This window comes from Myotis yumanensis, unplaced genomic scaffold (genome assembly GCF_028538775.1).
Source record: "Myotis yumanensis isolate MYYU_CA2020_CCGP unplaced genomic scaffold, mMyoYum1.0.hap1 SCAF_1, whole genome shotgun sequence".
Taxonomy (NCBI): domain Eukaryota; kingdom Metazoa; phylum Chordata; class Mammalia; order Chiroptera; family Vespertilionidae; genus Myotis; species Myotis yumanensis.
In genome coordinates, this window is record NW_027223752.1 from 70,364,334 (window position 1) to 70,378,161 (window position 13,828).

Sequence of the window (13,828 nt, forward strand, 5' to 3'; positions counted from 1 at the left end):
GGGGGTTTTTCCCCCTTAGACACCTTCCTAACCAAGGTGATATTTTGGGTTTTTAGCCAACTCATTCCAAAAAATCTATATTCAAATGTGCCAGATGAGATCTCAATATCTGATAGATACAATCAGTAAGCTCTGGGTCCTTACTTCACTGAAAATATAAGCAAGACTTCTAATGAAAAAACTGGGCAAATCCCCAAAAAGTCCTCTGAACACAATGTTGAGGGACACCAAGAATTTTAGTACAATTTACCAGGCAAATGCTCAGCTCTCCTCTAGGGCTCCCACTCTCACAGCAGGTTGGGCCCCTACTGGAGGTTTGGTTTGTCTCTCTTGTTAACCTGAGTCACATCAGGTTAACTGGCTACAGCAGCGACTTTCAACCTTTTTCATCTCATGGCACACAAACTAATTACTAAAATTATGTGGCACACCAGAAAATGTATTTTTTGCTGATCTCACAAAAAATTAGGTATAATTTTGATCATTCACACTGGGTGGCTGTTGTGTCAGCTGTTTTCATTTTTCTTATTTGACATTCTAAGGGAAAAGAGGTCAGCACCCCTGACTAAATAGTCAGGTATTGCATGTTTTAAAACTTTGCAGCACACCAGTGTGCTGCAGAACACGGTTTGGAAATCGATGGTCTAGGGCAGTGGTCGGCAAACTGTGGCCCCTTGAGTGTGGCTCTTCCACAAAATACCACGTGTGGGCGCGCACATACAGTGCGATTGAAACTTCGTGGCCACACTCAAGGGGCCAAAGAGCCGCAGTTTGCCGACCACTGGCTAGGGCAAGCACTCTGCATCTTTATATTATATTCAGGGGCATCCAGCCCTCAAGAGCAAAAGTACTTTTCCCTATTTTTCCCTCTTTAATTCAATGTTTTTGTTGTTTTAATGTTGTACATCCATCACCAAAAATCCAGCTTTAAAATATCTCCCAATTTTCCTCAAGTGTGTTTGCAGTCAGTCTCCATTCCCATCCCCAGCCCTAGGCAACCACTCACCAACTTTCTGTTTCTATAAATTTGTCTTCTCAGGATATTTCATATAAATAGAATCATACACTATATGGCTTCTTTCACTGCATAATTATCTCAAGATTCATACACTTTGGGGTGTGTATCAGCAGTTCATTCATTTTTATTGCTGAGTAGTATTCCACTGCATGGTTTATCCATTCACCTCTTGATGGACATTTGGGTTGTTTTCAGTTTTGAACAATTACAAATAAATTTTATAATTTATTACAAAATATATTTTATACAAGTACAAATATTAATATTTGTTTACAAGGCTTTGTATGGACATTTTTTGGTCTTGGGAAAAATACCTAGGAGTGGATCACATGGTAGGCATATGTTAAATTTTTAAAGAAACTGTTTTTAAAAGTTACTGTACCACTTTCCATTCCCACCAGTAGTTAGTGTATGAGAACTCCAGTTCCTATACATCTTGCCACTATTTAGAATAATCACTGTTTTTAATTTTAGCCATTTTATTTAGATTTTTAAAAATTGATTTCAGAGAGGAAAGAAGAGGGAGAGAGATAGAAACAACAAGAGAGAATCATTGATCGGCTGAACCCTCACTGAGGATAGAGCCCACAACCCGGGCATGTGCCCTTGACAGGAATGGAACCTGGGACCCTCCAGTCCACAGGCCAATGCTCTATCCACTGAGCCAAACCGGCTAGGGCTAATTTTAGCCATTCTAAAAGGTGAGTAGTGATATATCGTTTGGTTTCAATTTGCATCCTATAATAATGATGTTGGGCATCTTTTCAAGTGCTTAATAGCCATCTGTATATTTTCTTTAATGAAATGTTGGCTCCAAATTTTTACCATTGTTTTGAGTTGTTTTATTAAGTTTGGAGAGTTCTTTATATATTCTGGATACAAATACTTTATCATATATGTATGTTTTACAAACAAATTCTCCCAATCTGTGGCTTTTCTTTTTATTCTCTAATAGTGTCTTTCAAAGAGTAGAAGTTTAAAATTTTGACCAATTCCAAATTTCCATTTGTTCTTTTGTTCAATTTGTACTGTTAGTGTCATAACTAAAAACTTCACCTAATCAAAGATCACAAAAGTTCTCCCATGTTATCTTCCACAAGAGTAGTATTTTCAGGTTTTATATTTATGTCTATTATCCAGTTTGAGTTAATTTTTAGATAAAGTACAAGGTATAGATCAAAGTTGTCTTCCTTTGTTTTTATTTTTTGACATATGGATATCCAATTGTCCTACCACTATTTATTGAAAAGACCAGACATTCTCTATTGAATTGCCTTTGCCACTTGGTTAAAAAATCAGTTGCCTATATATGCGTATAGATGTTAAGTGCAGTATTCTTTAAATGTAAGGTCACATTGGTTGAGAATGTTGCTCAAATCTATATTCTTGCAAATTCCTGTCTAGTTGTTGCTACCAATTATTGAAAGTGGGGCACTGAAATCTCCAATTACTGTTACTGAATTGCCTATTTATTTTTCTTTTCAATTCTGTCAATTTTGGAGCACATACATTTAAAATTGTTGTATCTTCTTGATGAAATGTCTGTCTCCAGTACTTGTCTTAAACTCTTTTTTTTGTCTGACACTATTATAGTACTCTAACAGTTACTATTTATGTGGTGTAACTTTTTCCATCTCATTACTTTCAACCTATCCCTTTTAATCTAAGGAGTGTTTCTTCTAGACAGCATATAGTTGGGTCTTGCTTTTACCTAGTTTGATCATTTGTATCCTCATCCATTCACACTTAATGTAATTATTGATGTGTTCAGAATTATAATTGTTGTTTTCTACTTATTTTCATGATGTATGATAATGTATACATATGATAAAAAACAATAAAGCATTATATTATTGTTTTATATAAAATTTTATTCTTTTAATGACATTAGAGGAAATAAGAAAGAATATAACACTCTATTTTAGCTTGAAAGATTTCCTTTAGTGTAAGATAGGCTGCTAGCAAGAATTCTGGGTGGATTTGTGTGTGTGTGTGTGTGTGTGTGTGTGTGTGTGTGTTTTCAATGTCCGAATGTCCTTATTTCATCTTCACTTTTGAAAGCTAGTTTTGCTGCATATATAAATCTTGGCTGACAGTTTTATTTTTTTATCACTGTTTTCTGGTGTCCAATACTTCTGATAAGTCAGCCATTAATCATGTAATTGTTCTGTATATAACAAGTCATTTTCCTCTAGCTGATTTTAAGTTTCTCTTCCTCATTCAACAGTTTCACTATGAGGTGTCTGGGTATGGCTCTTTTTGTGTTTATTTTACTTGGCATTCTTAAGCATCTTAGATACGTAGATTAATGATTTTGAACAAATCTGAGAAATTTTCTTGGCCATTATTTTTCACAATTTTCTTATGACTATTCTCTTTTCTCTCTTTCTGGAATTCCCATTACATTTATGTTGGCAGACTTGATTTTGTTCCACAAGTCTGAGTGGCTCTGTTCATTTTTCTTCAATTTGCATTTGTCTTCTTCAAAAATAATTCTTCTGCCATCTCAAATCTGCTATTGAGTTCCATTAGTGAATTTTTCATTTCAATTAGTGTACATTTTGATTCCAGAATTCCCATTTAAAAAAATTTATATCATTTTAGTGAAATTTCTTACAGCCATTGTCATCATGCTTTTCTTTAATTCTTAAAATGGTTTGCTTCAGTTCTTTAAACATATTTTTATTACCTGCTTTGGAGCCACTGTGTACTAAATCCAATATCTGGAGCACTTAGAGCCAGTTTTTATTGACTGTTTTTTTTTTTTCTTAATCATGGGTCACGCTTTCTTATTTGTGTTCCATGTCTAATCATTTTTGGTTGAATACTAGATATTTTAGATAATATATTGTAACACCACTTTATTCTGATTTTTTTTCCTACTTAGGGTGGTAGAATGCTTGTTTTGTTTGGTAACTTGCCTGGAATAAATCTTTAAAATTTATGTCTCTCCTAATATGCAGACAGTGCAGTCTCAGTAGGTTTTTCCCATGGTTGTTTTCAATTTTAAGCTTGGCTTCTTAGGAGCCACCCTTGTATCTACAAAGCTTAGTGTTTAGGCAAAGATTGGTCAGAAGTTGTCATCAAATACCTTGAGCCAAAAAGACTTCTACTCTCTGTTGACGGATCTACGTGGGCTAGGGAATAAATTAAAAGGTCAGGCAGTTTTTAAGTTTACCCCAGCATTCACTAGTCACAGGGCCCTCTGTGTCTCCTCTGCATGTATGTGCAGATGCTGCCAGTCAGGGCTGTGTGGCTGGCTTGAGTCTATTTAGTCTCTGCTGTGTATGTGCACAGGATATGTGTGGATCTCATCACAGCCCCTATGGCTGTATCATCTCTCAGAATCCCTGTTAAATCCCATTAGCCTGCCAGTTCATTCTTGCCTGAAACAGAACCACAATCTGAGACTAATGGAGCCACTGGCCCTCCTTATTCACTTACCACTGAGATCACCACTTTAACTGACAATGCCCCAAATCAACACCTCTGGTACCAGCAGCAACAAAACTGTGGGTTTTCACAACCTTCCCTCCCCTGATTGAACTACGTTATTAACAGAGATAGGGATGGGAGCAGCCCAAGAAAGTCCACTATACTTGAGTACACTATACAGCTCATATGTACAGTGTACATTCAATAGTTTTCTTGAATTTTGCTTCTCAGTTTATCATATGTCTGTGATCTATTTTTAGAATAGAGAAATGGTTGCTTTTAACAGTTTTGTCCAGCTTTATGGTTGCTTTTTGGGGATAGGGTTTATTGACCTCCTCATTCCATCATAATAGAAGTGAATCTTCTGTTCTTTCATTTTAACAGTTATTTTTATTTCAATCTTGCTATTTGCTTTAAATGCTCATACTGATCACAGATATGAAAGTTCTTTGAAATGTTAAAAGTAAATATAAGTAGAAGATATTTTAATTAATCTTATTAAATGCCTCTACCCTTTCTAGGTGCACAGCTTACTAGACCTGTAAATGGAAGAAGTCAAAAGGGACTAGGAGAGGAAGAAATCTAACCAAATATAAGAGGAAACCAACCTGTGTGTAGTGGATAGTGAAGATGGCATGGGATCTGCTGCTGGCCTCATGAACATGGGTAGCTGCTGTGATTCTACGTATACAAGGCAAGACAATTAGGATGAGGATTGTTTATGTCTGGTGAATCCTTGAGGATCCATGGGGAACACAAGAAATGCTAGTGTTGAGGCTTACAGATGAGAATCATAAAACATCCATATTTAGTCCAGTATATTTAGGAGATGGTCCAATGAAGGCAGAAGCAGTATTCTAGGAACTGATATCGGAGAATAAAAGGGAATGTATCTTCATGCTAAACTACACTGGAACTTTGTTTTTAAGCAACAGAAACAAAAATCACAGTTGAAAAGGGGAATACTAAAGAGTAGTATTGGAAGAATATCCCCAAGAACCCATTAAATAAAGACAAGGGGAGGTAAAGAACTTGCTGGAGAAGAAACCTCAAAGACAGAGAATGTTGTGATTAAACAAAGAATATTAATCTTATAGTGCCAGAAAAACCTTTAAAAGTAGATCTTGAATTACAGTGCAGAAAGACAAATACTGCTTAAGCCAGACAGAATTCAGTCTCTCTCATAAATTCATTCCAATGTCAGGAGAGCCTTCCCTTTACCTAAATCTAAGTCAATCATTCTTCAGTTTAAGACCATCTCATTACAAGTGAGAAGAGCACTAAATCTTAAGTCACTGCACCTTACCGTGGGTACATTACTGTTGTGAGAAAGGCCTCCTGAACAGGAGTTGGGAGCTGCAGAGGTAGATATCATCAGACATGCCAAAGGGGGATGAGAACACAGGACTGAAGAATGAGGCTCAAAAGAATGATAGGAACAAACAAATGTGTTACCTGTTCGCTATTCCCTCCTCCAAGAGTTGAATTACTTGCTTATAGTTGGTAACTACATGTTGAGATAAACCTATCAGATTTGTGAAGGAGAAAAAAATTAAATAACATTTTTGGTAAAGTTTAACCTTTCCCTCTAGTTCTTGAACTTTATTATTTCTACTTTAATTTTTTCTACTTTATATTATTGAATAGACATGAGAGAACTTTCTAAATCATTCAAATAATAAATTAAATCAAATATTTATTGGAAGCCTACTGTTAAGTATTGTGATAGGCTCTGGAAACATAGGTCTCTGCCCTCACAGAGATTATAATCTAAGACTAATTCATATAGCAGTTACGCCAACAACAACCAACCAAAAACAATAAAATCCCTTACAATTCTACTATGTAGGTTATAAAAAAAGTTTCATATAATAATTCATTTGGTCTTCATTAAATTCCTGAAGTATACAGGTACTATCTCCCCCACAATATGACAGACTCAGTTTGACATACAGTAGATATGTCCCTATCTTCCCGCAGTTTACAGTCATGAGCAGTTATACTATACATGACAATCTGACCAAGTGTCACAGGAGTAGGATAATCAGTGCTCAGGAAATCAGAGAAGTGGTCAGGGCGGGCTCCATGGAGGAAGTAAGACTTGACTTTGGCCACTGTAGAATGGGGAAGATTTAGATAGGTGGAAAGTTGCTTGAAGACATGAAAGTAAATTTTTATGACTTATTACTTAGCAAATCAAAAAGGGCCATCATAACTGTGCTAGTGAATCTCTATATCAGAGACTCAGGAGCAAAGTAACTACACAGGCTCATTGCTAAATACAGTTACTCTAAATGTTAGCACACTAATTTGAACACTGACTAACGTTTTTTAGTAAAGAATTGTTATTTAGATGTGATACTAGTTTTGTGGTTATGTTTTCTTAAAGAAAATATTCCTAGAGGGGATAAACGGTGATGGAAAAAATAAAAAGGAAGAAAGAAAACATTCCTACATTAACTCAAAGAGATATCTGCACCTCCATGTTCATAGCAGCATTATTCACAATAGCCATGACATGGAAACAACCAAAGTGTCCATCAAATGAATGAATGGGTAAATTAAGTTGCAAGATATAGATATATAGAGATATAGGTACATATATATATGATGTATACATATATATACAAAGTATACATACACACACACACATATATATATACACACATATATATATATATATACACACACACATACATACATATACACACACACACATACACAGAATGGAATATTATTCAGCCATTAAAAAACAACATGGGTGGACCTTCAGGGCATTATGCTAACTGAAGTAAGTCAGACAAAGAAAGACAAATACTGTATGAGCTCACTTATATGTAAATTCTAAAAAAACCACCAAGCTCATAGAAAGAGATCAGATGTGTGGTTACCAGAGGTGGGGGTAGAGGGGAGAGAGAACTGAAGGAAGGTAGACAAAAGGTACAAACTTCCAGTTATAATTAAGTACTAGGGAAGTAATACTGTACAACATGATGACTACAGCAAACATTACTGCGATATATAGGATGTCCCAAAAAATGTATACACACACTTGGGATAATTATAAAGGCAGGTTTTATTACAATATATTTCATTTTCAAAACTGAGCTACCAGCTGTTGAAGTGTGCATAGATTTTTGGGGGGCACCCTGTATATGAAATTGTTAAGTGAGTAACTCCTAACGGTGCTTATCAGAAGGAGAAATTTTTTTCTTTTATTGTATTTATATGAGATGATGGATGTTAACTTTTTGTGGTAATCATTTCATAATATGTATAAGTCAAACTATTATGCTGTAAACCTTAAATTTATATAGTAATGTATATCAATTATATCTTAATAAAACTGGGGGAAAATTTTTTAAAATGAAGGTCCTAAAACAAACAAAAGAGCTGGATGAAATATAAAAAAACACCAGCTTGAAGGAAGGAAGGGATAAGCAGATAGTAAAAATTTTACAGGCCATATACATGGGAAAGATGAAAGCTCAATAAGATAAGGCCAGCGTCTGGGACAAAGGAAACTCCAACTGGCTCCCAACAAAGGAAGTGGTATTTTTTGTTGTTTTCAGTCTGTCATTTATGATGGAAAGTTTGGGGAAAGATACAGGTAGCAGAATCATGACTGGCACACCTACTGAGTCATCCACTAGCCAAGCCCTGTTCAGAGAGAGACCAACTCTTGATCTTTCATGTCCCTCACCTTGTCAGGATTTAAATGAGTATATTGCTGAGGCAAGAAGAGCATAATATATACATGTTACTTCTTATGAGTGGCCTGAAAGGGTAAAAACTTCTCCCACCGAAGAACTCAACTGTTCCTACTTAATAGTAAGACTAAACCTAATGGAATAAGACACATGGTACCAAACACCAAATATCATGTGTGATGAGGAAGCAGCTCAGACCCTGCCCTGTGTCTGATATCTCCCCATCTCCCTACCACCGCCAATGGAAGAGAAAGTACCCTGAAAAGAAGACTAACTGGCCTAGGAACCAGCCGGGCCCTGCTAGATCTGACACCGCAGACCTCACCTTTTCCCATACCACTTACCCACACCACTACATCCATTTATTTTTTCATTAGCCTTCATCACAGCTTGTAATTAAGTGCTGTTTTCTGATTCATGCCCACAAAAGTATAAGCTTGCCCATGAGAAGAGGACTTTCTTTTCTATGTATCAGTACATACCCTGCATCTAGTACAGTAGCTGTTCAGAGTAAGTAATCATTATACAACTGTTGACTGAATGAATGACCATTAGGAGGGTTTCCCTCGCTCTGGTTTGGTCTCAGACCTCCAGGACCACAGTGGCTCACCTTGAACATAGGGCCCCATCTCTGGGTGCTCCCTGACCCGCAGGGTATAGGATTTTTTTTGATCAGATGGCTTCAACAGATCCCTCACTCGTTCATTATAGATTTCCAGAAAACTAGAGACATGAGGAAAAAGGCACATAGTTAGATTTTGAAAGATGGTAACATGTTTTCAAAATTAAACTTTGAGGCCCTGGCAGGGTAACTCAGTTGGTTATAATCAATATGCCAAGATTTCGGGTTCAATCCTTGGTCAGGGCACATACAAGAATCAACCAATGAATGCATAAATAAGTGGAACAACAAATAGATTCTCTCTCTGTCTAATCAGTAAATAAAAAAAAAATTTTAATTAGATTTTGGAGGAAAGCAACATGATTAGATTTTCAAATAAGTGGGAAAAAAACACCAAACCAACAATCAGAAGGTCCTAGCTCTTGTTCTAGTTCCATCCCTGACCCTCTAAGACCTTGATCACACCAGGTTCCCCCTTGAGTCTCTTTCTACATGTGTACAACAGGGTTTTCAGCACTGGATATCAACACTTCAGTTTCAGTTTCGCACATTTCAGCATAAAGTCAGTACTGATTCAAGTTTCACCTTCAAGAGGCTATTTCAGCATGGTTTTAGGGCAGTGGTTCTCAAACTTATTTGGCCTACCGCCCCCTTTCCAGAAAAAATATTACTCAGCGCCCCCTGGAAATTAATTTTTTTTTAATTTTAATAGCAATTAAACAGAAAGATATATGTATTAATGTTTCTACCTTTTTCGTAAAATATAGTAAAGAAAGGTGTTAAATTAGAAACATTGAAGTTTGAAATTATGAAACTATTTATTGAATTCAGAATAGAAAGGTAATACAAAAAAAGTTAAAACAAATGCACCTGTGGCCATCACCGCCCCCCCCTGGATCGCTGCAGCGCCCACCAGGGGGTGGTAGCGCCCACTTTGGGAATCACTGTTTTAGGGTATGCTGCCACCAGCATGCCCCCTGCTCAGGCCGCCACAGCACAAAGTCTACGAGCTTGTTTGGTGAAGTGGTTTTCAAATGTGATCTTTGAGCTCTCTCATTCTATGAAGGCATCTCAAGGGCCACTCCTGAGCAATGAAGGAAGCTTGTGATCAGGGTTTGGTCCCTACCCCTAACTTCAGTAGGACAATTCTCATTTTACCTGTTTTATATATGGGGATTCTGTTTAAGATATGCTCTATCTTGTAGGAATCTACTGGCATGTTAATCATTTTAAAAATAGTAACAGCTATGACTAATTATTAAAATAAGTAAAGATATTGATACACAAGAAAGCACACTTTCCACAGAAAGGCCTTCCTCACCAGAACCCAGATGCTTGCCTATGGAGTCAACCGTCAAAAAAAGGCTCCATGCACACTCTCCTGATCAATTATTCTCCTTAACCTTCTCATATTTAGACACAAGAACCCTAAATGTCTCTTAGAATAGTGGTTCCCAGACTTCATGGACAATAAGACTTTTAATATACATATATATGTTTATACACATACACACAAGCACATGGGTTTGCAAATTTTTACAAACTTAAAAAGGTAAAAATAATGTTCTCAATAATTTAATTTTTAAAATGAACATTTTCTCTTTTGGGAATGATAAAAATGTTCTGGAATAGATAGTGATGATGGCTGGACAACTTTGCAAATATCAGGAAAAGTCACTAAACTGTATACTTTAAAAGCATGAATTTTATGGTTTACAAATTACATCTCAACTAGAGGCCTGGTGCACGAATTTGCCCATGGGTGGGGTCCGGCCAGCCCACCCCAATCAGGGTCAATCAGGTAGGGCCAGCCGGGGGATGTGGGGAGCCCTGGGCGGTTGGTGGGCCGGCCCTGTCCCCTGGTCGAATTCTGGTCAAACTCTTGGTTGAGGGGACAATTTGCTATTACCCTTTTATTATATAGGATTAAAAAAAAAATTGAACAACACAAAAAAAGAATACAGAGAACTAAGGGCAATTGGTCAACATTTTCACTATAAACTGGTTAAAACTTCATCTTGGAGCAGCCAGCACCAGTCAGTCTGGGAACGAGAGTGTGGAAATGACTGACCTGGAGAACAACACAGTGGGGGCTGGAGGAGAAAGTTTAAAACAGTGGTTCACAACCTTGGCTGCACATTAGAATCACCTGGGAATCTTTTTAAAATCCTGATTTCTGGGCCCCATCCTCCGGAAATTCTGTTTCTTTGTTATGGGGTGGGGCCACAACATTAGTAACAAAGAAACAGAATTTCTGGAGGATGAGGCCCAGAAATCAGGATTTTAAAAAGATTCCCAGGTGATTCTAATGTGCAGCCAAGGTTGAGAACCACTGGTCTAAAAGCTAATATGAAATTGGACAGAGAGTGAAGGAAAGGAAACCAGACCGTCATGGCAAACTGGTACAAAGGAGACACCTGCTTGTTAAGCCTCAGGAAAGGAATTAAGTTTTCTACAACCCAAAGACCTAAGTACGTTTCCCATCTTCCTATACTGCAAGATATTTCTGCTATGGCGTTCCTCCATTCTTCTGGAAGACTCTGGAAGCAAAGAGAACAGCTGAACATGTCAGAATTCGGAGTGGAAATAGAAGAACATGAGGCCCCAGAGCCTGGCAGGTTCTTACCTAACTTTTATCCGACAGGAGGAAGGCGGTGGGGCACATTCTTTCTCCCTGACGAAGAGACCCTGCATGAACCAGAGGGTTGGAATTTCACTGGAGTGTACAAAGGAGACCTACTTTGAGAGGATCCAGTCAAAAGAGAATCTATACCTCACATATCCGCGGCGTCAGCCCGACAGAGGCCTGGAGAACAGAAGGAAGGAAAGCATTATTGTTCACTCTCGTTGATGCTCCTCGCCCAACACCCAGGAGCTGTCAGCAGGAGGACAGGCACATGGCTCCTTGTGCTGGCCTGTTCACTCCAAGGAGTTTCACTGGTACTGTGGCGAAGACGCTATTCGCAGTGCTCTCAGGAGGAAGGCACCAGATGAGAGGCAGATCACCAGCCCAAGAAGGAAGAAATACCTGCTTTTGTGAAATGAAGTTTCTTCCTTCTTGGATCAACCCACTTTCTCATGGTGTTTCCTCCCAAAACCTACCTCCTGTTGCTACGCCCAGGAAAAATAGATACAGGTGTGCTCAAAACACACATTTAGAGAGAAGTGACTTCTCTTTTAATCTTGGATCTAGTGCTAACCTGTACTCAGGTTAAAGGCTTTATACCCCTGATTTGATGGGCATTTTCTTCTTTTAACTTCAAATATATAAAATCACAATAAACATGGACATAGTGAGCATGAGCTGAGCCCAAGGCAGTAAGGATAATCTTTCAGGAGGAATAGTGTTCTAAAGAATGTTAGTGCTGTCACTGCTCCACCAGTTTACCTCAGCAGCAGACTTCTAACTCTAAAATACAGAGGTATTCTTAAGGAACTCTACCCTTCTAATTTTCCATGATAAAAGAAGGCTCTCATAAGTCCTACATACTTTAGAAAGCTCCCATCCCAATAGTTGTTTCTCCTGCTTCTTTCTAACACTCAGGTCAAACACATGTAGCCTCATTTCTGCTCAGTCCCAGCCAGCACTTAAGACTCAGGCTGGGTCTTATCAATGATATGAGAAATTCAGAAGGACTGACAAGGTCTGCTTCATCAAAGAGAGTTGTAAAATTCTAAGGTTCTTCGGGGTTTAATAAACAGAGCTAATTATTCAAAGTTTACCCTTCAATTAAAGGGCTGAGAAACCTACTGGCTAATACAGAAGAGGGCCCATTAAATCTTGTTAAAGTTGACTGATTATGAAACTCACATTCTCTCTCTCAGTGGTTAGGACCATTCGAGATTCAGACTTGCTGTGCCATTAGGAAGATAATCTCATTCCAATTGCAATACTCACTGGGGTCCCCAGCATGGTGTATGTCTTCCCAGAGCCTGTCTGTCCGTAGGCAAAAAGGCAGATGTTATAGCCTTTGGCAGCTCCATTTAGTACTTCAGTCCCTAAATCCTGGAACACCTGTAAAAACACAAGTAAAAAGCATGTCACTGTGGTCCTTTTTCCTATAGCAGACTTAGAATTATTTTTTAATCTAAAAATTTTGCAAAATGTTTCAAACCTGCATGACTATACATTCTCCACCATTTCACAAGAATCAATTCAGTTTCAGAAAAAAAGACTGCTAAGGAAAATTCATTCATTCATTCATCCAAATACTTTTTAGGTGCTTACTGTATGCTGGGCACAATGCTAGATGATGAAGTTACAAAATAGATATGGGCCTTACCCAGTTTGCTCAATGGATACAGCGTCAAACTTGAGGACTGAAGAGTTCTGGGTTCGATTCCGGTCAAGGGCATGTACCTCAGTTACAGGCTCCTCCCCAATGTGCAGGAGGCAACCAATCGATGCGTTTCTCTGATATCAATATTTCTCTCTGTCTTTCCCTCTCTCTTCCACTCTCTCTAAAAACTAAAGGAAAATATCCTCGGGTGAGGATAAAAAATAGATATCTATGGTCCCTAATCTTAATTCAAAGACATTCAAGCAAATCACTTAAGAAAGACCATGTGCATTGATTCTTTTTCCTTCCCACTGTAGAAAATGTTTCATATAGTCAGTCAGGAAAGCTACAATAAAAATTTCCCAGAATGTATACAAATTCAGGGTCTCAGGACACCACAGTGAGGATCAGTTAAGACCAGAAATTAGAGAGTTTCCCCTATGGATCTCTTCCACATGCTCCCTCCTTAGATTGATCCTAACAGCTGGCTGGTTCTGCTGGTCACTCATCTCTGTGGCGGTCAGTTTTAGTGAATCAGAAACAGCCAGAGGTCCTCACATGAAAACCCACATACAGTATTTTGTATAGTACTTGAAAGTTCTGTTGCACTCTGTTAGGCAGACCCTGATCTCAGGAAATATAGCCTGGTTTACAGGGAAGACACAGCTCCCCAGTTCGACAGGTCCTCAGCAGGGTGCCACACGGAGATCTGCACCCTGAGACTCTATGGTGGACATCTACCCTTTGTGTTATTGCTGCTCAG

General features: G+C 38.1%; 1 protein-coding gene across 1 annotated transcript in view; it reads right to left on the minus strand.

Moving 5' to 3' along the window:
- STARD9 (StAR related lipid transfer domain containing 9) overlaps nt 1–13,828 on the minus strand; it is a 109,286-nt gene that overhangs the window by 53,216 nt on the left and 42,242 nt on the right. The window contains exons 4-9 of the mRNA XM_070424385.1: nt 12,684–12,800; nt 11,559–11,591; nt 11,412–11,473; nt 8,774–8,886; nt 5,909–5,978; nt 5,062–5,134 (exon numbers count right to left, since the gene is read on the minus strand). Coding sequence (XP_070280486.1) covers nt 5,062–5,134; nt 5,909–5,978; nt 8,774–8,886; nt 11,412–11,473; nt 11,559–11,591; nt 12,684–12,800 — 468 coding nt within the window. The remainder of the gene's footprint in view (nt 1–5,061; nt 5,135–5,908; nt 5,979–8,773; nt 8,887–11,411; nt 11,474–11,558; nt 11,592–12,683; nt 12,801–13,828) is intronic.